This window comes from Schistocerca gregaria, chromosome 2 (assembly GCF_023897955.1).
Source record: "Schistocerca gregaria isolate iqSchGreg1 chromosome 2, iqSchGreg1.2, whole genome shotgun sequence".
Classification (NCBI taxonomy): domain Eukaryota; kingdom Metazoa; phylum Arthropoda; class Insecta; order Orthoptera; family Acrididae; genus Schistocerca; species Schistocerca gregaria.
The window spans coordinates 383,748,382-383,772,479 of record NC_064921.1 but is presented as its reverse complement, the minus strand read 5'-3'; the positions used below and the strand labels follow the sequence as shown (position 1 = coordinate 383,772,479).

Below are 24,098 nucleotides of genomic sequence, written 5' to 3'. Positions count from 1 at the left end.
CAGCATTTCGTCAGATAATGATTCAAGTGATCGCTGTATCAAGCAGAAATCTGCAGATACCAGTCTTTGAGTGATGGTCGATAATTGGACCGGAACCGAGATTGGAATCTTCCCACACGTCGGTCAGGGGGACTGAGGATGGCGTAACATATCGCCGAAATTGGTAGCCATATAAAATAACATTCCGAAAATTTGACGGCTGAAAAAAGTTTGATTTGACATTCAGCACACATTCTCTGAGATTATTTGCTGAACCAGTTGTTCGGAAGTTTTAGGGTATTTCACACACTGTGTAACATTTTAATAAGATTTTATGTGGTTCGGTAGTAGACCCATTTCTTTAAAAGGTCTATTGGAACGGAAAGCCATACATGTGTAAAGTACAGGGTGATTATAATTAAACTTCCAAAGCGCTGTAGAAATAGCACCAATTGTCAGGATGACGTCAATCTGCAACGAAATATAATCGGAGAAAAAAAAGTAGTGTGAAAATTTATCAATAGATGGCGCTGTATTTGTCAGAATACATAAAAGGAAACACCTGTTATGCACACGACCCAATGAAGCTGGTATAAACACTCCGGGTACACGGCTTTTCCTTCTTTCGCGTCTGCGATATACGCCATGACCATCTCAGTGCAGGATCGGGCGCTGTTTGTAACTAGCTATATTACAAGAATGATGACTGAGCTCTGCAGAAGTTCCAGACACTGAACGGTTTGGAAAAAGGCGCTGGTCCGATGACTGCCGTGGTTTTAACAATATCAAATGGTGTATGGTTCAAATGGCTCTGAGCACTATGGGACTTAACATCTTAGGTCATCAGTCCCCTAGAACTTAGAACTACTTAAACCTAACTAACCTAAAGACACCACACACATCCATGCCCGAGGCAGGATTCGAACCTGCGACCGTAGCAGCCCCGCGGTTCCGGACTGCAGCGCCTAGAACCGCACGGCCACCGCGGCCGGCTAAATGATGTCTGGCTCCCAGTGCGGCGACATACTGTCGTAACCCACAAAGTAGTAATCTATGTTGCTACGAATAAGAAATAGTATAATTCCAATTGAGTAACCGCGATTTCAACTAAATACATTTCTCCTTAGTATACTACGGTATGTCCCTGAAGAATATGTTAAAACCACTCTAAGACAAAGAGAACTATGAACCACTAAGGAAATATTGGAATGGGATGGAAAGCAGTAGACGTGATGTACACGTACAGATAACAAGCATCTCTTTAGAAAAAAGTAGCATAACAGTTTCATATATATTAATAAATGATTCTGTAGTCACCTCACTATTATTAATCTTTTAAAAGACCAATTACGTGCACACTGACGTGAGGTCTTTATGAAAAGCAATGCCACCGAATTTTTAAAAATGAATACTCTTTAAAAAAAATTATGCAGAACAGCTTTATTAACATTCAACATTCTGCGTAATGTAACTATGCCAGTGAGTGATTAACATCGTGCTGTAATCGAGTTCATATTCCGACGAATTGGTCCGCACATGGAGCACCCTCTCCTTCCGCATAACAGTGCCAGGCCAAACACGAACGCTGCATCTGCAACCATCCAACGCCTTGGGTTCACTGTCCTAAATTGGCATTTTCATCTGTTTCTAAAACCTAAAGAGTGCCTTCGAGGACCTCACTTTAATAGCGATGAAGTGGTGCAAGCAGAGGTGAGGTTTCCGGCCGGAGTAGCCGAGCGGTTCTAGGCGCTACAGTGCGAAAGCGCTCGACCGCTACGGTCGAAAGTTCGAATCCTGCCTTGTGCATGGCTGTGTGTGATGTCCTTAGGTTAGTTAGGTTTAAGTAGTTCTAAGTTCTCGGGGACTGATGACTTCAGCAGTTGTCCCATAGTGCTAAGAGCTTTTTTTTTACTTTTTTTTTTAGACAGTCTACAGTGAATATGTCAACAAACACGTTCCTCGGTGGGGCAAATATATTCGCTGTCCAGGTGGCTATGTTGCAAAATAGATATTTAGACATGAATAATAAAGAACTAGATCGTTAGTCACTTTTGTTTAACACTCTAAGATACAAAAAAGGAAGGAAAAAAGACCGTTGCACTAAGAAGCGCTATACTAAATGGGATGGTAATCGGTATATGTGGTGTACGAATCGAGGAAAATTAATCCCAGCGAAATTTGCGCCAAAACAGAAATCTGTAAAATCTACGTCCAATACCTGCTCCCTCTGCATCACGTCTTATCCCTGCGCCCAAACCATCGTAATAGCTCTAAACTACCTATTCTCTAGAGTAGACCTCCGGTAGACCTCCTCTACCACATTGGCCGACTGTCCGATAAAACAGCATTAATATCGTTCTAGGAGTCCTAGAGCTAACATCACGTGACTTGCGTATTTCTGTCGCAATAGTTTCGATATGCAAGTTTCAAGGACCATTCAAAGCAAGCTGTGTTGCTACTATGAAGGTTATTTTCAGATTGGAAGAGAACGATAGAAAGGACCGTGGGATGGGGTTCTTCAAGATAGGAAGCAAACCATTGGCGAAGAATGCTTAAAACTAGGGACTCGACAGCGCTTTTCTCACTCGAGCATCAATGTGGTGCTCCGGACGACGCTCGGTTGAAAGTAAGGAAGACTTGAGCCAGGCAAAGAAACGGGAACAAGTGGATAAGACTTCTATTTCCAAAATATATTCATAGGAACTGGGTTGCCTGCATAATCCAGGGTATGATTTTGTCACTGAAATGCCAGACCAGCAAGTAACTGTGAGAACTCTATACAAACAGCTGACAAAATCACAGGAAAATGACAGATATCCGCAGACAAGAGAAGAAATTGACCTCAACGCAGAGTTACCAGCTATGAATAATGGCAGCAGTTTTCCGTTAAGCGACCACATATTAGGAGAAAGGATAACAGTTTTTAGCGGAAGAGCAGGGAGAGAGAGGCTCTAAGAAGTAAACAAGATTTCTTTATGGATGCATCAGCAAACAGTTTTGGCAAGTATACACCACGCACGCCGACTTTGAGAGTACAAATACTGAGACAAACATATGTGCAGTCGCCTTTGCATTGTTGTTCAACGAAAGAAAAGAGACATACATGCGTCTTTTCCGAGGTAGAGGAGGAGATTAGTGGTTAATCTACCGCCGAAATCGAGGTCATTAGCGACTGAGCAGAAGCTCAGGTTAGGAAAGGATGGGGAAGGAAATCGACCGTGCGCTTTCAGAGGAATCATCCCAGCTTTTGCCTGAAGTTATTTATGGGAAGCATGGAAAACCTAAATCAGGATGACCGGAGACGGGTTTGAACAGTCGTACTCTTAAATGCGAGTCCAGTGTGCTAACCACTGCACCACCTCGTTTGGTATGACCGGAATTTTTTGGAAAAAATTCCAGGATGGAATGACCGCAGATTTCGAATCAACGGCGATTTGTGCGACTGAAGATTTACTAATGACAGCTGAAGTGCATAGATGTTATTTAGACATGGAAAGAGGTCTGTGGAAAAAAGTGCAAGATCTAGTACTTACTCATAAATACGAAGGAAATGGAGAAGTGAGGCAACAAATTCGCATGTATACGAAAGCAAAGTCTGTAAAGATAACGAAGCTACCTAAAGCACCAACGAAAATGGTTCAAATGGCTCTGAGCACTATGGGACTAAACATCTGTGGTCATCAGTCCCCTATAACTTAGTACTTAAACCTAACTAACCTAAGGACATCACATACATCAATGCCCGAAGCCGGATTCGAACCTGCGACCGTATCAGTCGCGCGGTTCCTGACTGAGCACCTAGAACCGCTAGGCCACCGCGGCCGGCAGGAGCCAACGCAATTTTTTTCACACTAGATAGTTATGATGACTGAAGATACATTGAGCTAAAATTAAACGTATCAGAGGAATGTAAGCTTTGTTTATGCAAGTGAATTTGTGATTCACTTTGTAAAGCTCTAAAACACATTACACTCACTTTAACGTCGTAAAGATAAGAACCGTGAGCTATTTTAATGTTATTGACTACCTTAGTGACATTTGGCGTCAGGTTCTAACATGTACAGAACTGTACAAAGAATTCCCCATTTGATTATCTACACATCCAATATTTTACTGTGGTTCAGACTGACGTTAATAAAACTCCGAACCTCACAAAAGCATAAAATCCAACATTTGTCTATAGCAGTTTTTTCATATGCGTGCTTATGTAATGAAAATATAATGTTAACTACTTCGCAAACATTTTTTATGGGCGAATACGAGTAAGAAAAGCCCAGGAAAAACACGAACAGTTAATTAATTATTAAGAAAGCTGTACAAGTAACCGTAAATTTCCTTAGTGACAGATGATTCCTACGTAGATTATAATTTCTTCACTCTGTTTCGGCTGCAAATTTTGAAACTGATTCTTCAATATCGATATCTTTAGATATCTAATTTTTTATTGACTAACTGCTACATTAGAGTATCGTGTCTTATTCATATGGGACTCAAGATAATTCTTAATTAAACTTTAAAAAAATAATTTTCTTACACAACGCTATTTCTGAAGAAGAGAAATTTGTTAACATCGAGTTTAGATTTACGTATCAGGTAGTCGTTTATGAAAGTATTTGTATGGAGTGTAGCCATGTATGGAAGCGAAAAATGGACGATAAATAGTTTGGACAAGAAGGGAATAGAAGCTTTCGAAATGTGGTGCTACTGAAGAATGCTGAAGATAAGGTGGATAGCTCACGTAACTAATGAGGAGGTATTGAATATGATTGGGGTGAAGAGTAGTTTGTGGCCCAACTTGACTAGAAAAAGGGATCGGTTGGTAGGATATGTTTTGAGGCATCAAGGGATCACAAATTTGGCATTGGAGGGCAGCGTGGAGGTTAAAATCGTAGAGGGAGACCAAGAGATGAATACACTAAGCAGATTCAGAAGTATGTAGGTTGCAGTGGGTACTGGGAGATGAAGAGGCTTGCACAGGACAGAGTAGCATGGAGAGCTGCATCAAACCAGTCTCAGGACTGAAGACAACAGCAACAACATAATTAAACTTTCAAAGAGCTGTAGTAATAACACCACTTGTCAGAATGGTGTCAATTTGCAACGGAATATTATCGGAGGAGAAAAAAGTAATGTGAAAATGATGGTGCTGTATGTGTCAGAATACATAAATGAAATCGTCTTTCATGCGCACGACCCATTGAAGTTGGTATAAACAAGCCGGGTACACGGCTCTTCCTTCTTTCGCGTCTGCGACATACGCCATGACTGCCTTAATGGAGGATCGCACTCTGTTTGTAAATCTGTGTTAGAAGAATGATGACTGTGCACACGCCGGTCTACAGAAGTTCCGTACACTGAAGGGTTTGAAAAAAGGTGCTGGTCCGATGACTGCCGTGGGTCTGGAGAAAATGATTCAGAAATTCTAAAAGACAGGTTTTTTTTGGTGTGCAACTCGGTAGAGGGAGGAAACGAGTTGATTCGACCTCTGTACAAGCAGTCGCCACAGCAGTGCAGGAGGAGACGAGTGATGGTGCGCAAACCTGTAGTACACGGAGAATTGCCCGAACATTGGACATATCCTTGAGCACGGTGCGTAAAACCCTACGAAACATCCTTCTTAGCTATCCATTCAAAATTACCCATGTGCACGAGCTGCTTCCTGTTGACCTGCCAGCGAGAGAGACCTTAGTTTAGAATTTATTGCTCGCGTGGAAGTGGACAATCATTGGCCGTGGAAGATTTTGCGGACAGACGAAGACCGCTTCCATCTGACAGTATATGTCAAAACCCAGAATAGTCGAATATGGACAACGGAAAATCCACATGCAGATCAACCAGTAACACTTCATCCTTGAAAGGTCACTGTGTGGTGCGGGTTTACGGCATCATTTATCACGAGGCCATACTTTTTCGGTCCTGTTACCTGTACTGTCACTAGTAAGCACTATGAGTGTCTTTTGCGCAACCACGACATTCCAGCTCTACAACAGCGCGGATGTTTGGGTGGGATCACTTTAATGCAGAATAGCTCACGTTCGTACATTGAAAATGTACCGTCACTTGTGCGTGTCGGTACCGTACCCATGACGTCACAAGCTGTTTCCTTTGTCTACATCATCGTGTATGCATGGTACCAAGATGCCGATTCAAAATATATATTCCGGAGAAACGTGATAAATATGGCATAAAGCTCATGTGTCTCACAGATGCACATTCACCATATTTATATAATGCTTATTTTTATACGAGGAAAAATAGCGATGGAGCAATACTATCGGAAGAAGAGAAAACATTTCAAAAGATGACACAGTCTGTGATTCATATTTCCAAATTGGTTTTTCTCACTGAATCGTGTAAGGAACTGTTGAAAAACAACTATACAATGTTGAAACTTTAGAATCCAACGATAGAGAAGTTCTGAAAGAGTTTCTTCCCCACACAAAGACAGATGTTGGCTCAGATGTTTTTGGTCCCAATACAGAATTTACACTATTGTCTTTCGTTAAAAAAAAGTCTAATTCATTTACAATTCTTTCTTCATTAAATCACTCTTCATATACCGATGAAAAAAAAGAAAAAAGAACAGAAATTATTAATTTCTATAATGTCAAGAAATCTGGTGTTGACACTTTAGACATGAAGTGGGGCATACTCAGCTAACTACCGAAAGAGGAGTTGTCCACTGGCAGAAGTTTACCTTCTAAAATCAGTGAGCTCAGCAAACGTCTACGTTATGTATTTACGCAAGTGTACAACGTCAGTATTTAAGTTCATGAAGAGCATAGGAATGAGTGTAATCAGAAGGCATGTACAGAGCAGACTATAGGTCCCAAACGTACCTGTTGGAGTCAGGATTGCAATTTCAAATATTTTGGGTGATCGAACAAAAAGAGAAGAATGGCAAGCTAGAAAAGAGAAAAAATTGTCGTTTCTTTCTCTACACTCAACAGAATGACGGCATACAAGTGCATGAAACGTGATAAACCCAACTGCTTACACTGCTCCATGTAAATATGTAAAATACGTGGAGAAAGTTTGTAGTTGTTTTCTTTTGTATGTATTGTATTGTATGTTAACTGGGGACCTGGAAACGACGGGGAGGCTCTGTTCCCACCGCAGCCGCAGTGGTCCACAACCCTACGATGACTACTGCAATCCACTTCACCCCTCCGCCGCCCCACACAGAACCACTCTTTCAGAGTTATTGTGCCGTTCGGTACCCGGTGGACCCCCCCAGGGAACGTCTCACACCAGACGAGCGTAATCCCTATGTTTGCGTAGTGGACTAATGATCGTGTATGCGTACATGGAGAACTTGTTTGTGCAGCAATCGCCGGCATAGTGTAGCTGAGGCGGAATAAGGGGAACCAGCACGCATTCGCTGAGGCAGACGGAAAACCGCCTGAAAACTATCCACAGGCTGGCCGGCTCACCGGACCTCGACCCAAGTCCGCCGGGCGGATTCGTACCAGGGACCAGGCGCTCCTTCTCACTCCGGAAAGCCGTGCGTTAGACCGCTCGGCTAACCTGGCGGGCAGCTTTTTCTTTACTTCCCTGTATATCAAACTATTTGAGAAAACACGTCAACTTAACAAACTATTTTAGAGGAAACAATTACATTTAAGTTGTTCAGTTTTACAAAAGTATAATGAGTTTATAAACTATTTCACGAAGAAAATATTTGCAATTGTTAGATACTGTGGGGCAAACCATGATTTAAACACGATAAAAGTACTAGTATCAATATTTCATCAGTCCTTGAAACTGATATTTACTTTTGATGTTCACTAAAATTGACATAAATTGGAAAACTTGTTAATCTTAGTCTCCCAGACTGGTGTTACCATTAGTTCACATTTTTTACATGTTACCAGCTAATGGTTAAATCGTAATGTTTTTGACCAACCGTATCCTCAGATTGCCCTCAAATTGACTGGAATTTTACTCGGCGTCTATCGCATGTTATTTTGGAGAAAATGTTCCAAGTTCAGTAGTTGGTAACTTTTAGAGAAAGTGTTTCAGTCATTAATGTCGAACTTCTTCGGAACTGCATGGAAAGCGGGCACAGTATCTGATGCTCCCAGTCTGTCACAACAAAGTCCTGACACAACTAGTACGTGTTCGCTGCTGCTCCGATTGTTCTTGAGGAGTGACATATCTGCGTCCGATATTTATTAGGAAGCAACATAACAGCAACAACATGTAGTCGTGAGCTAGACCTCCTGTTGTTGTTGTTGTGGTCTTCAGTCCTGAGACTGGTTTGATGCAGCTCTCCATGCTACTCTATCCTGTGCAAGCCTCTTCATCTCCCAGTACCAACTGCAACCTACATACTTCTGAATCTGCGTAGTGTAGCCATCTCTTGGTCTCCCTCTACGATTTTTACCCTCCACGCTGCCCTCCAATACTAAATTGGTGATCCCTTGATGCCTCACAACATGTCCTACCAACCGATCCCTTCTTCAGGTCAAGTTGTGCCACAAACTTCTCTTCTCCCCAATCCTATTCAATACTTCCTCATTAGTTATGTGATCTACCCGTCTAAACTTCAGTATTCCTCTGTAGCACCACATTTCGAAAGTTTCTATTCTCTTCTTGTCCATATACTCGATGTTAACAAATTTCTCATCTTCAGAAACGCTTTCCTTGCCATTGCCAGTCTACATTCTATATCCTCTCTACTTCGACCATCATCAGTTATTTTGCTCCCCAAATAGCAAAACTCCTTTTCTACTTTAAGTGTCTCATTACCTAATCTAATACCCTAAGCATCACCTGACTTAATTCGACTACATTCCATTACCCTAGTTTTGCTTTTGTTGATGTTCATCTTATATCCTCCTTTCAAGACACTGTCCATTCCATTCAACTGCTCTTCCATGTCCTTTGCTGTCTCTGACAGAATTACAATGTCATCGGCGAACCTCAAAGTTTTTATTTCTTCTCCATGGATTTTAATACCTACTCCGAAATTTTCCTTTGTTTCCTTCACTGCTTGCTCAATATACAGATTGAATAACATCGGGGAGAGTCTACAAACCTATCTCACTTCCTTCCCAACCACTGTTTCCCTTTCATGACCCTTGACTCTTATAACTGCCATCTGGTTTCTGTACAAATTGTAAATAGCCTTTCGCTCCCTATATTTTACCCCTGCCACCTTCATAATTTAAAAGAGAGTATTCCAGTCAACATTGTCAAAAGCTTTCTCTAAGTCTACAAATGCTAGAAACGTAGGTTTGCCCTTCCATAATCTAGCTTCTAACATAAGTAGTCGGGTCAGTATTGCCGCACGTGTTCCAACATTTCTACGGAATCCAAATTAATCTTCCCCGAGGTCGGATTCTACTAGTATTTCCATTCGTCTGTAAGGAATTCGCGTTAGTAATTTGCAAATATGACTTATTAAACTGATAGTTCGGTAATTTTCACATCTGTCAACACCTGCCTTCTTTGGGATTGGCTATTATTATATTCTTCTTGAAGTCTGACGGTATTTCGCCTCTCTTATACATCTTGCTCACCAGATGGTAGAGTTTTGTCAGGACTGGCTCTCCCGAGGCCGTCAGTAGCTCCAATGGAATGTTGTCTACTCCGGGGGCCTTGTTTCGACTCAGGTCTTTCAGTGCTCTGTTAAACTCTTCACGCAGTATCATATCTCCCATTTCGTCTTGATCTACATCATCTTACCTTTCAATAATATTGTTCTCATGTACATCGCCCTTGTATAAACCCTCTGTATACTCCTTCCACCTTTCTCCTTTCCCTTCTTTGCTTAGAAAATGGGTTTCCATCTGAGCTCTTGTTATTCATACAAGTGGTTCTCTTCTCTCCAAAGGTCTCTTTAATTTTCCTGTAGGCAGTATCTATCTTACCCCTAGTGAGATAAGCCTCTACATCCTTACATTTGTCCTCTAGCCATCCCTGCTTAGCCATTTTGCACTTCCTTTCAATTTCATATTTGATACGTCTGTACTTCTTTTTGGCTGCTTCATTAACTGCATTTTTATATTTTCTCCTTTCATCAATTAAATTCAGTATTTCTTCTGTTACCCAAGGATTTCTAGCAGCCCTCATCTTTTTACCTACTTGATCCTCTGCTGCCTTCACTACTTCATCCCTCAAAGCTACCCATTCTTCTTCTACTGTAGTTCTTTCCCCCATTCATGTCAATTGTTCCCTTATGCTCTCTCTGAAACTCTGTACAACCTCTGGTTCTTTTAGTTTATTCATGTCCCATATCCTTAAATTCCCACCTTTTTGCTGTTTTTTTCAGTTTTAATCTACAGGTCATAACCAATAGATTGTGGTCAGAGTCCACATCTGCCCCTGGAAATGTCTTACAATTTAAAACCTGGTTCCTAAATCTCTGTCTTACCATTATATAATCTATCTGATACCTTTTAGTATCTCCAGGGTTCTTCCACGTATACAACCTTCTTTCATGATTTTTAAACCAAGTGTTAGCTATGATTAAGTTGTGCTCTGTGCAAAATTCTACTAGGCGGCTTCCTCTTTCATTTCTTAGCCCCAATCCCTATTCACCTATTATGTTTCCTTCTCTCCCTTTTCCTACACTCGAATTCCAGTCACCCTTTACTATTAAATTTTCGTCTCCCTTCACTATCTGAATAATTCCTTTTTTTTCATCGTACATTTCTTCAATTTCTTCATCATCTGCAGAGCTAGTTGGCATATAAACTTGTACTACTGTAGTAGGTGTGGGCTTCGTATCTATCTTGGCCACAATAATGCGTTCACTATGCTGTTTGTAGTAGCTTACCCGCATTCCTATTTTCCTATTCATTATTAAACCTACTCCTGCATTACCCCTATTTGATTTTGTGTTTATAACCCTGTAGTCACCTGACCAGAAGTCTTGTTCCTCCTGCCACCGAACTTCACTAATTCCCACTATATCTAACTTCAACCTATCCATTTCCCTTTTTAAATTTTCTAACCTACCTGCCCGATTAAGGGATCTGACATTCCACGCTCCGATCCGTAGAACGCAAGTTTTCTTTCTCCTGATAACGACATCCTCCTGAGTAGTCCCCGCCCGGAGATCCGAATGGGGGACTATTTTACATCCGGAATATTTTACCCAAGAGGATGCAATCATCATTTAATCATACAGTAAAGCTGCATGTCCTCGGGAAAAATTACGGCTGTAGTTTCCCCTTGCTTTCAGCCGTCCGCAGTACCAGCACAGCAAGGCTGTTTTGGTTAATGTTGCAAGGCCAGATCAGTCAATCTTCCAGACTGTTGCCCCTGCAACTACTGAAAAGGCTGCTGCCCCTCTTCAGGAACCATATGTTTGTCTGGCCTCTCAACAGATGCCTCTCCGTTGTGGTTGAACCTATGGTACGGCTATCTGTATCACTGAGTCACGCAAGCCTCCCCACCAACGGCAAGACCTGATTATGTGTGAAATGCTCCATTTACTGGGAGGTCACATAAACAACAGGAACCGAGCTATCGCATGTTCAGCGGAATTACTGTTATTTAACTCGTCTAGTAGATTACGAAATGAGACATCGAATGTAATAGATGAGTCAAGTCGAAGTAGAGTGGAAGTGCAATACCGACTGGCAATGACAAGGAAAGCGTTTCAGAAGAACTGAAATTTGTTAACATCGCATATAAACTTAAGTGTAGCAAAGTGTTTTCTAATGGTATTCGTCTAGAGTCTAGCCTTGTACGGAAGTAAAATATAGACAATCAGCAGTTCAGAATAGAAGCTTTTGAAATACGATGCTACAGAATAACGGTGAAGATCAGGTGGGCAGATCGTGTAACAGATAAGGAGATACTGACCAAAACTGTGGGAAAAAAAATTATGTCACATCTAGACTGAAAACGAGTTCGGTTGGCAACACACGTTTTAAGGTAACGAGAAATCATCAGTTTAGTATTAAAGGGAGTTGGGAGGGGGTCAGGGGAGGCGTATAGAGACCAAGGGTTGAAAATAGTAAGCAGCTTCATATGGATGTAGGTTGCAGTAGTTCTTCGGAGATGTAGATGCTTGCACAGGATAGTGTAGAATAGACAGCTGCATCAGACCTGTATTTGCACTGAAAGTCAGAACGACAACATTCAAAATTAATGACTTAACGAAATAGTAATGTGTGGTCTATATGTCGTTATGGTTATAGGTACATTGTAGCAAATTAAATGGTTATGAACGTACCAAAATTGTCTGTGACAGGACAGCAAAACATTGTTCACCTGTGTTTGGGTGCCCAGTGCAGAGCCCGTACACGATGGGGCGTTTCTGACGGAAGAGCCGTGGACTGCTTTGTCGGAAGGGCGCTACAATCTGGTTCCCTTCATGGCTGGCAACACTGACCTGGAGCGAGTTGGACACACTCAGCGTAAGTAAAATAAACCTCTCTCATAATTTTATTAGATACATGAACCATGGACCTTGCCGTTGGTGGGGAGGCTTGCGTGCCTCAGCGATACAGATGGCCGTACCGTAGGTGCAACCACAACGGAGGGGTATCTGTTGAGAGGCCAGACAAACATGTGGTTCCTGAAGAGGGGCAGCAGCCTTTTCAGTAGTTGCAGGGGCAGCAGTCTGGATGATTGACTGATCTGGCCTTGCAACATTAACCAAAACGGCCTTGCTGTGCTGGTACTGCGAACGGCTGAAAGCAAGGGGAAACTACAGCCGTAATTTTTCCCGAGGACATGCAGCTTTACTGTATGATTAAATGATGATGGCATCCTCTTGGGTAAAATATTCCGGAGGTAAAATAGTCCCCCATTCGGATCTCCGGGCGGGGACTACTCAGGAGGATGTCGTTATCAGGAGAAAGAAAACTGGCGTTCTACGGATTGGAGCGTGGAATGTCAGATCCCTTAATCGGGCAGGTAGGTTAGAAAATTTAAAAAGGGAAATGGATAGGTTGAAGTTAGATATAGTGGGAATTAGTGAAGTTCGGTGGCAAGAGGAACAGGACTTCTGGTCAGGTGACTGCAGGGTTATAAACACAAGATGAAATAGGGGTAATGCAGGAGTAGGTTTAATAATGAATAGGAAAATAGGAATGCGGGTAAGCTACTACAAACAGCATAGTGAACGCATTGTTGTGGCCAAGATAGATACGAAGCCCACACCTACTACAGTAGTACAAGTTTATATGCCAACTAGCTCTGCAGATGATGAAGAAATTGAAGAAATGTACGATGAAATAAAAGGAATTATTCAGATAGTGAAGGGAGACGAAAATTTAATAGTAATGGGTGACTGGAATTCGAGTGTAGGAAAAGGGAGAGAAGGAAACATAGTAGGTGAGTATGGATTGGGGCTAAGAAATGAAAGAGGAAGCCGCCTAGTAGTATTTTGCATAGAGCACAACTTAATCATAGCTAACACTTGGTTTAAGAATCATGAAAGAAGGTTGTATACGTGGAAGAACCCTGGAGATACTAAAAGGTATCAGATAGATTATATAATGGTAAGACAGAGATTTAGGAACCAGGTTTTAGGTTGTAAGACATTTCCAGGGGCAGATGTGGACTCTGACCACAATCTATTGGTTATGACCTGTAGATTAAAACTGAAGAAACTGCAAAAATGTGGGAAATTAAGGAGATGGGACCTGGATAAACTGAAAGAACCAGAGGTTGTACAGAGTTTCAGGGAGAGCATAAGGGAACAATTGACAGGAATAGGGGAGAGAAATACAGTAGAAGAAGAATGGGTAGCTCTGAGGGATGAAGTAGTGAAGGCAGCAGAGGATAAAGTAGGTACAAAGACGAGGGCTGCTAGAAATCCTTGGGTAACAAAAGAAATATTGAATTTAATTGATGAAAGGAGAAAATATAAAAATGCAGTAAATGAAGCAGGCAAAAAGGAATACAAACGTTTCAAAAATGAGATCAACAGGAAGTGCAAAATGGCTAAACAGGGATGGCTAGAGGACAAATGTAAGGATGTAGAAGCTTATCTCACTAGGGGTAAGATAGATACTGCCTACAGGAAAATTAAAGAGACCTTTGGAGAGAAGAGAACCATGTGTATCAATATCAAGAGCTCAGATGGCAGCCCAGTTCTAAGCAAAGAAGGGAAGGCAGAAAGGTGGAAGGAGTATATAGAAGGTTTATACAAGGGCGATGTACTTGAGGACAATATTATGGAAATGGAAGAAGATGTAGATGAAGACGAAATGGGAGATACGATATTGCGTGAAGAGTTTGACAGAGCACTGAAAGACCTTAGTCGAAACAAAGCCCCCGGAGTAGACAACATTCCATTAGAACTACTGACGGCCTTGGGAGAACCAGTCCTGACAAAACTCTACCAGCTAGTGAGCAAGATGTATGAGACAGGCGAAATACCCTCAGACTTCAAGAAGAATATAATAATTCCAATCCCAAAAAAAGCAGGTGTTGACAGATGTGAAAATTACCGAACTATCAGTTTAATAAGCCACGGCTGCAAAATACTAACGCGAATTCTTTACAGACGAATGGAAAAATTGGTAGATGCAGACCTCGGGGAGGATCAGTTTGGATTCCGTCGAAATGTTGGAACACGTGAGGCAATACTGACGTTACGACTTATCTTAGAAGAAAGATTAAGAAAAGGCAAACCTACGTTTCTAGCATTTGTAGACTTAGAGAAAGCTTTTGACAATGTTGACTGGAATACTCTCTTTCAAATTCTAAAGGTGGCAGGGGTAAAATACAGGGAGCGAAAGGCTATTTATAATTTGTACAGAAACCAGATGGCAGTCAAAAAAGTCGAGGGGCATGAAAGGGAAGCAGTGGTTGGGAAAGGAGTGAGACAGGGTTGTAGCCTCTCCCCGATGTTATTCAATCTGTATATTGAGCAAGCAGTAAAGGAAACAAAAGAAAAATTTGGAGGAGGTATTAAAATTCATGGAGAAGAAGTAAAAACTTTGAGGTTCGCCGATGACATTGTAATTCTGTCAGAGACGGCAAAGGATTTGGAAGAGCAGTTGAACGGAATGGACAGTGTCTTGAAAAGAGGATATAAGATGAACATCAACAAAAGCAAAACTAGGATAGTGGAATGTAGTCAAATTAAATCTGGTGATGCTGAGGGAATTAGATTAGGAAATGAGACACTTAAAGTAGTGAAGGATGGTTCAAATGGCTCTGAGCAGTATGGGACTCAACTGCTGTGGTCATTAGTCCCCTAGAACTTAGAACTACTTAAACCTAACTAACCTAAGGACATCACACACATCCATGAACGAGGCAGGATTCGAACCTGCGACCGTAGCAGTCGCACGGTCCCGGACTGAGTGCCTAGAACCGCGAGACCACCGCGGCCGGCCAGTAGTGAAGGAGTTTAGCTATTTAGGAAGTAAAATAACTGATGATGGTCGAAGTAGGGAGGATATAAAATGTAGACTGGCAATGGCAAGGAAAGCGTTTCTGAATAAGAGAAATTTGTTAACATCGAGTATAGATTTATGTATCAGGAAGTCGTTTCTGAAAGTATTTGTTTGGAGTGTAGCCATGTATGGAAGTGAAACATGGACGATAACTAGTTTGGACAAGAAGAGAATAGAAGCTTTTGAAATGTGGTGCTACAGAAGAATGCTGAAGATTAAATGGGTAGATCACATAACTAATGAGGAGGTATTGAATAGGATTGGAGAGAAGAGAAGTTTGTGGCACAACTTGACTAGAAGAAGGGATCGGTTGGTAGGACATGTTTTGAGGCATCAAGGGATCACAAATTTAGCATTGGAGGGCAGCGTGGAGGGTAAAAATCGTAGAGGGAGACCGAGAGATGAGTACACTAAGCAGATTCAGAAGGATGTGGGTTGCAGTAGGTACTGGGAGATGAAGCAGCTTGCACAGGATAGAGTAGCATGGAGAGCTGCATCAAACCAGTCTCAGGACTGAAGACAACAACAACAACAACATAGTTCATTCCAAAATATGATATTTGTTAACGTGGAATATAATTTTAACTTCATTATGTCTTTCCCAAAGATATTAATTTCCAATGTAGCCTTGTACAGAGGCGAATGATGGGTGATGAGAAGTTCTCATCAGAGGAAAAAGAGGAGGTTCTGAAACGTTGTTCTACAAAAGAATGCTGAAGATAACTTTAATTGCATGTAGGTGGCCGAGTACGAGTATCGCAACTGGACGACTTTGCTTGTTCCTACACAGCGCGTTATTGAGCAGGGGAAATAGTACCTAAAGTTTAACGTGGAATCCGAATCAATTATCGGTCCTCGCGACACCCCATATCGTTGAGAGGCGAAGGTTAAATTAAATACAGACTGAACACCTCCGTGGTCCGAAAGCGACCTTTCGCTTCCCAGGCACATACATTACCACTAGGCCACCAGTCCCAACAGTGATGAAGATTGGTGGGTTGATCAAATGACTAGTGAAGAGATATTGTTATGATACAATTGAAATAAATGAACGGATGGTTCATGAGACATATCCTATGGCATCAGCCAATCGTCCAGCTCATTATCGTGTGAACTGTATAAGCATTGGGTAGATGGGGGCCAAACACTGAAGAAGGAGATCAAGACTGAACTAGAATAGGAACGTTAAACTATACGTTTGTTGCAGCTGCGCTAATATTTATATTGCTTTTTATCTGTTGAAATCTATATGAAACTTGAAACATCCCCTTAGAAAACTTTATAAATTACTGTGCTGGTAAACTTCTACGTTATTTGATTTTCAAACAGCTGAGCAAAACTGAATGTACTCAGGCATTTCTCTCTTTACTTATTGTGACCAACCCACAATATTGTTTTTAGTGCAACGAAATCTGACTTTAAATAATCCTTACAAAAGAATGGCCCTGACTAACAATAACCTATACCTTTCATGAATCACTTACCTCACAAAAATCTTCGTTACTTAAACTACTGCTATACAGCGTGCGCCAATACTGCCAGCTAAATAAAAGATTCTAACTACTGAAGGCACTAACTACTGACAGGTATAGTTAGCAAATGAAAGATTTTGATAGAGAACAAACAATGTATTTACCTTAATAGTGTTCAAAAGTCATTATACTGTAGATCAGTTCATGACATCCAGTTTTACAAATTCCGTTTTCTGACGGACACACATCCAGATCGTCCTCAAAACTCTGCCATCTCTCTCCCCACATTCACCACTGCTAGCGGCTCACCTTCAACTACGCACTGTTCACATCCAACTGCCCAACACTACAATAGCAAATATTCCAACAATGCAGATCAGCCACAGACTGCACACAGCACAGTCAGTAATTTTCATACAGAGCGCTACGTGGCGTTACCGACATAAATACCTGAACAGCCTACTTACAAACTAAGTCAGATTCTATATTTCTATTAGGGAAGTGGTAAAAAGTTAGTATACACTAATAAGTGTCTTGTAATTCAACATATTTTTTGTGTTGTAAGTTTTCGGTACATGAGCTCTATTCAGTTATCCTGTACAGTGGAAAATTCTTAAGCCGACGTATGATCTGAACATCATTTTAGAAAGAATTATAAATTTCGTTATGTTATGTCGATTGCAAAATAACTTCTTCATGTTCGAGGGGGTAGGAAACTTTTCCTAGCCCTTAACGTGGCACAAGAATTTTTGTTTAGCATATACTCGAAGGTAACTATGCTATTTCACATGCCATTTAAGTCTTTAGATACAATATCGAAGGTTCTGTCATCAGCATTATTCTTTCTGACCGAGAGACTAACGTAACGAAGAGCGATGAACTTATATCCTTCAAGATATCTTTTTCATGTTTAATATTTATGGACATAATTATTCTCTCCGAAATTTAGTCGACTGTTGACAACAAATTTCGTGAGCTAGTACATGAAACGTGATGCTGTACTTCGAAAATCTAATATTTATGCATTAGTCTACAGTATGATTGGGGGGGGGGGGGGGGTGGGGGTGGGGGTGGAATACCAAATATTACTTTTGTTGGTCGTCTTTGTGCTGTAGAAACTTGCTTCCTTAAAGATGAGCTACTTGATAATGTAATTATACCACACATTAATCAAAAATGAATCTTAACTTACAGATTTCTTTCCTCTACGAGACTTGCAAATAGCGTGAGATGTAAATATATCTTAAAGGATTTATTTATCAAACTATAGATTGAGGAGTTTTATCATTATGTACACCAGTCATTTTAAACACTCTCACTTAATTTTTACTTTTTGGCTGACAGCGCCGGATTTAAAAATTTTGCGGCCCTAGACACACCATATTATATGCGCCACCCCCCCATCAAAAAAACATATTTTAAATGATAACTATTATCTGATCGCTTCACAATTGCCTTTTTGGGTGGGAGTGCTGTGAGCTGTTTCCGTACTCTGCTATTCATTGTTCTCAAGGACGCGTCAGCGGTCTAGTCACACTCAATCAAAATATAATACGGTTCCTGAACTGTATTTGTGTACGGCAGCGGATAAAACAAACTTAAAACTGCATTTTGTACACACATTCTTCTGGCGAAAGACAACAGAAACGAACACAAGGAAAATAACTTTTCCTTTGTGGCCTAAAAATTTAGCATAGCGTGTAGAATACAATTAATTTTTGTTATACATTTACTTTCAATATGCTATTTTACACGAAACCGTTGAAAATGAAAATAAAAAAATTTGTGTTAAAATCCTAAAGTTGAAGCGAACATGTCATACATTAGAAATTAATACGTACTTTTACAGAGATGGGTTCAAAATTAAAATTAAAATGTCGTTTTAAGATCTAATAACTAGAATGTGTAGCAGATAAAAAAACACGTTCGCTATTAATACATGAATCTATAGGAAAGCGTAAGATATGAAAAAGAAGCAGAGATTTCAGTGCACAGAACTGGATTTCCAATTACATGACTTTACAGACCAGTGTGGAAAAATCTAATTTGTTTTATAAACTAATAGTTAATGTGTAAAGCATTAGGGTCTGTGTACAAAGATGCTGCTGCATAATAATTGTGCACAATACCTTTAATCCATGTAAGGGCTGAAGAGTTTTGTGCTGCAGCTAATGCTCTCACCATAGCTTTTTCTAACGGTATTAGCAAAGGTTTTCCTTATTTATCGACAGAGCAGAACTACGTTATTTATTAACACTTTTTCATTTGAGCGTACTGTCCGATAACGTATATATCCGCGATAACTATACATTCAAGCAGACGCCAAGCATACGAATTAGTTGTAATATACTACATTATCAGTGTGACTTGAATGTGAAGCGCAGAGTGGCCTGGGTCATTCGGGTATTGTTTAGTGTTGTCGGTGGCCTTCGTCACGACTGCAGATAAATGAGATAAACAGGTGATTTAATGAATGTCCTCTACTTTATAATAAAAATTTTTAAAACTAATATTAATAAACAAACAAGCTGACCAATCATCAAAGTTTGGTTCTGTCTTTGACGGCAGAAACGTCGTTGATCATATCTATAATAGTTCACACGGTTATCAGTTTGGAGGTCGGCTTCGATGTGAAGAATGGACAAGGCGTTCAGTCTCTCCTCAGACAACGTAGAATCTAGGTACGACTTCAGTCTATTAAGAACCGTAAACGAGAGTTCTGCTGAACAATTTGTAAGTGCCATACATAGAAATATTTTAAGAGCAATGTCAACATTTAGAAACACGGCCTGCAACCTCTCTTTTCGTAAACATTTACTCATTTAGACTGGTATATCACTAATCTCAAAAGATTTCAAAAGTTCCGCGAAATATGCACATTCACTAGGGAAGGAAGACTCTAAATCTGGGTTGTATGATGGTTGGAGCTTTGCTGTACATTCAGCAATATCGTCAGGTGAACAGTTCTTAAGTTTACTGAAAACTGTGAAGGAGTCCAACAGTGTTCTAAAGCTTCCCTTCCTCTTCACTAATTCGGCGTACTTATGGAGTACAGGGAGAAATGTTTCGACTCTAAATTTTTCCCTTCTAGTCATAAACATTTCTTCAGTCTGCTTCTTCGTCATCATGAAGTTTGCGTTTTCGTGATCTTTTATAGTTGTGTTCATAGTCTATATCAATCACAATGTCCATGGAATAGTCGAACATGCCACGAATAGTTGCAAAAATCCTACAGTAATTCATATAATTCATGCACTATTTTAGTGTCAATATACAGGGTGTCCCATTTATCTTGGCCACCCTAAATAACTATGTATCCAGATGCAAATTACAAAATGTTTCAAGCAAATGTTCTTTACCTGTTAATCAACATGATTGCTTTAGTTGTAGCTTTGTTTCTTACAAAGAGATGAACAGCGGATGACTTTTTTAAATGGCACCCGTATTTCTTATTCGGTAATTCATTTCCTCTCCTAAAGACCTATTCAAAAATGTATCACAGTGTACTCTTCACTGAAACAGAACGTTATTAATTACATACCACCACATTGACTTTGAGCCCTGGATCACAAACTCATCCACTTGCTGGAGTTGTCAGAAAACAAATGTAAACCAAGCCAAAACATAACACAAAATTTACTTTCACTCTCCTGTACCATTGCCCAGGAGCATAACATTCAAAGGTGCTCAATGGTGACCCCGGACACCGATACACTGGTGCTCTCGTTGAATGAAAGAATTATTTACTGTTTACTGGAGTTGTTGGAATATCGCGAAAGACAACGTCTTTAATGTATCCTCAAAGAAAAAAATCCAGACGATTTAAATGAGGACACCTAGCAGGCCACGTTAACTGTTCCTCATCGACCAATCCATCTGGCACAATACGTTCGGTTCAGAACTCGACCTGCACGCAAGGCATTACGTGCTGGACATCCATCGTATGGACACCACGTGAGCATTCTGGTTCTTAGCGGCACTTCATCCAGAGGAGGAGGAAAATTCGTGTGAAAGTTGGTATACACTGTTCCATTTAGACTACCATTTATGAAATAATGGCCAATAATTGTAGTACCAAGCATCCCACACGAGACCTTAACTCTCCACTAAGGCTCATGTTCCACCTTGTAAGCAGTTGTGGGTTGTCGCTGGACCAATAATGCATGTTCCTTGTATTTACCTGTCCTTTGAGGAGGAACATTCATCGGTAAATAGAACACTGCAGAAGAAGTTCGCGATGGCGAGGATTTGCAGCTGCGCCCACTGACAGAACTGTACACGATTCTGGAAATCATTCACAAGCAATTCTTGATGTAGGTGTACATGGTAAGGATGAAACCGGTGACGTGTAAGAATATTATGTACACTGGTTTTAAGAATGCCAATCTCGTGTTAAAGCTGTCGTGTGCTCACTTGTGGATTCATAGCAATGGAAGCGATAATAGTAACTTCGGCAGCTTCGTCTGTGCGAGTGCTACGACGATTGCATTGTCGTGGGTTGAAACTTCGCGTTTCCTGAACCCGTCGGGAAGGTGGGTTCTTGTCAGGATATCGCTCTCTGTACAGTTCCCCTAACTGTGTAGCATTTCGCCTACCTTCAACAACAACAACAACAACAACAATACAAGGAACGTTATGTCGATGCAGTTTGTAGGAAGGAGAGCCTTCACTGTATGCCTGCCCTACACAAAAGTATTTAAAAGGACTTAACTACTGTAATAAATGTACCGGTACATAATAAAACAGCATTACAATTACTGTTACATTAACTTGCATTCCCAACAGGTAAGTAGCATTTCTACCTTCCCTTCGTTGGTGTACATTGTACTCACACAACTCTTCCACTGACGATGGTAGACGGAATGTCAGGTGTGCATTCTACTTATGTTTACATTTGTCGCCTGTCAACATCAACACCTGGACGTGTTCCATTACCCCCAGTACCTGCACTAAGCGCTGGGAGCGTCAGCGTCAATGTTGTGTTATGTAATTAATACCGTTATGTTTCAGTGAATGGTACACTGTGAGACATTTTTGGCTAGGTCTTTAGGAGAGGAAATGAATTACCGAATAAAAATTACCGGGTGTCATTTAAAAAAGTCATACCGCTGATCATACCTTTGTAAGAAACAAAGCTACAACGATGGCAATCAAAATGGTTCAAATGGCTCTGAGTACCATGCAACTTAACTTCTAAGGTCTTCAGTCGCCTAAGAACTAATTAAACCTAACTAACCTAAGGACATCACACACATCCATGACCGAGGCAGGATTCGAACCTGCGACCGTAGCGGTCGCGCGGTTCCAGAGTGTAGCGCCTAGAACCGCGCGGCCACTCCGGCTGGCCGAAGGCAATCGTCGGGTAAACAACATATTCTTGAAACATTTTGTAATTTGCATCTGGATAAACAGTTATTTAGGGTGCTTAAGATAAATGGGACACCCTGTACACACTTGGAACATCAGATCTAGACTATTAAATCTCTGGAATATATCCTTCCAAACTGTCATCATGAATATCGTTTCTAGGCTGCTGAGTTGATTCAATAAAGCTGAAGCCTCATTTCGCGCAAGTGGTTCTCAAAGCGTTTTATTGGCTGTATGTGAGAGCATTTATAATGACCCCCCCCCATCCCAGCTTCCATACAGACTCACACACACTTTCTCTCTTGCTGAAAAACGTGTTTTTGACAAACTTTTTACCGTTTTGCTTCCTCCTTTCATGGAAGAAAGAAGTTTACCCCAGCGCTGTGTAGAAGCAGGGAACAAAATGTAAAGGTCTTGCACTGCATTAAAAAATGAACATGCTTCCCGACAACAGCTTGCAGCACTAGTGCCGACTAAATTCAAAGATTGTGCTGCACAAGGCACATAATGCGCTTTCGAACTGCGTTCTTTAATGCGCGCCTACTAACCAGTGAAGGTTGCTGACATATTGCTAGCGTTGTAATATGAGTGGCCTCTACAGCCAATTATATCAATAAAATTTGTAGACAGGACTTTTAGTACGGCCTCAGCTAAGTTTTCGGACTTGTGTCCCGGGTTTGGTAAAAACAGAAGAAAATGGTCAACAGGTTCACCATTCTCGTTCCCATATCTTAATATGAAAGATAATTGGTCAATATATGAAATGCCCGTAGTGGAATATACTATCATATAGAACCATTTTGCCTATTTTATTTCACTTATGATAATTCTTGTTATTTGTTCAGAAAGAAGCTCTATTATTTCATCACAAATTGTTGAAGAAAGATGCCAGTACACTATGTGATCAAAAGTATCCAGACTTCACCAAAAACATACGTTTTTCATAATAGGTGCACCATGCTGCCACCTACTGTCAAGTACAACATATCAGCGACCTCAGCATTCATTAGATATCGTATGAGAGCAAAATGGGGCTCTCCGCGGAACTCACGGGCTTCGACGGTGGTCAGGTGATTGGGTGTCACTTGTGTCATACGTCTGTCCGCACTCGTAAACATCTCTATGTCCACTGTTTTCAATATGATAGTGAAGTGGAAACGTGAAGGGACATGTACTGCACAAAAGCGTACAGACCGACCTCGTCTGTTCACTGACAGAGACCGCCGACAGTTGAAGAGGGTCGTAATGTGTAATAGGCAGACATCTATACAGACTACCACACAGGAATACCAAACTGTATCAGGATCCTCTACAAGTACTATGACAGTTAGGCGGGAGGTGAGAAAAACTCGGGTTTCATGGTCGAGCGGCTGCTCATAAGCCACACATCACGCCGGTAAATTCCGAACGACGCCTAGCTTTTTGAAGCAGCGTAAACATTGGACAATAAAACAGTGGAGAAACGTTGTGTGGAGTGACGAATCACGGTACACAATGTGGCGATCCGACGGAAGGGCGTGGGCATGGCGAATGCTCGGAGAACGTAATCTGCCGGCTTGTGTAGTGCCGACAGTAAAATTCGGAGGCGGTGCTATTATAGTGTGGTCGTGTTTTTCATGGACAGGGCTTGTTTTGCGTAGCACTATCACAGCACAGGCCTACATTGATATTTTAAGCACCTTCTTGCTTCCCACTGTTGAAGAGTAGTTTGGGGATGACGATTGCTTCTTTCAACACGATCGAGCACCTGTTTATAATGCACGGCCTATGGCTGAGTGGTTACACGACAATAACATCGATGTAATGGACTGGCATGCATACAGTCTTGACCTGAATCCCATAGAACACCTTTGGGATGTTTTGGAAAGCCGACTTCGTGCCTGGCCTCACCGACCAACATCGATACTTC

The 24,098-nt window shown here is 41.1% G+C and overlaps 1 protein-coding gene across 1 annotated transcript in view; it reads left to right on the top strand.

Annotated features, from left to right (window-relative positions):
- Positions 1–24,098, top strand: part of LOC126320847 (cholinesterase 1-like) — a 196,981-nt gene that overhangs the window by 31,634 nt on the left and 141,249 nt on the right. Inside the window, exon 7 of the mRNA XM_049994126.1 lies at positions 12,188–12,353. Within this exon, the coding sequence (XP_049850083.1) occupies positions 12,188–12,353 (166 nt within the window). The remainder of the gene's footprint in view (positions 1–12,187; positions 12,354–24,098) is intronic.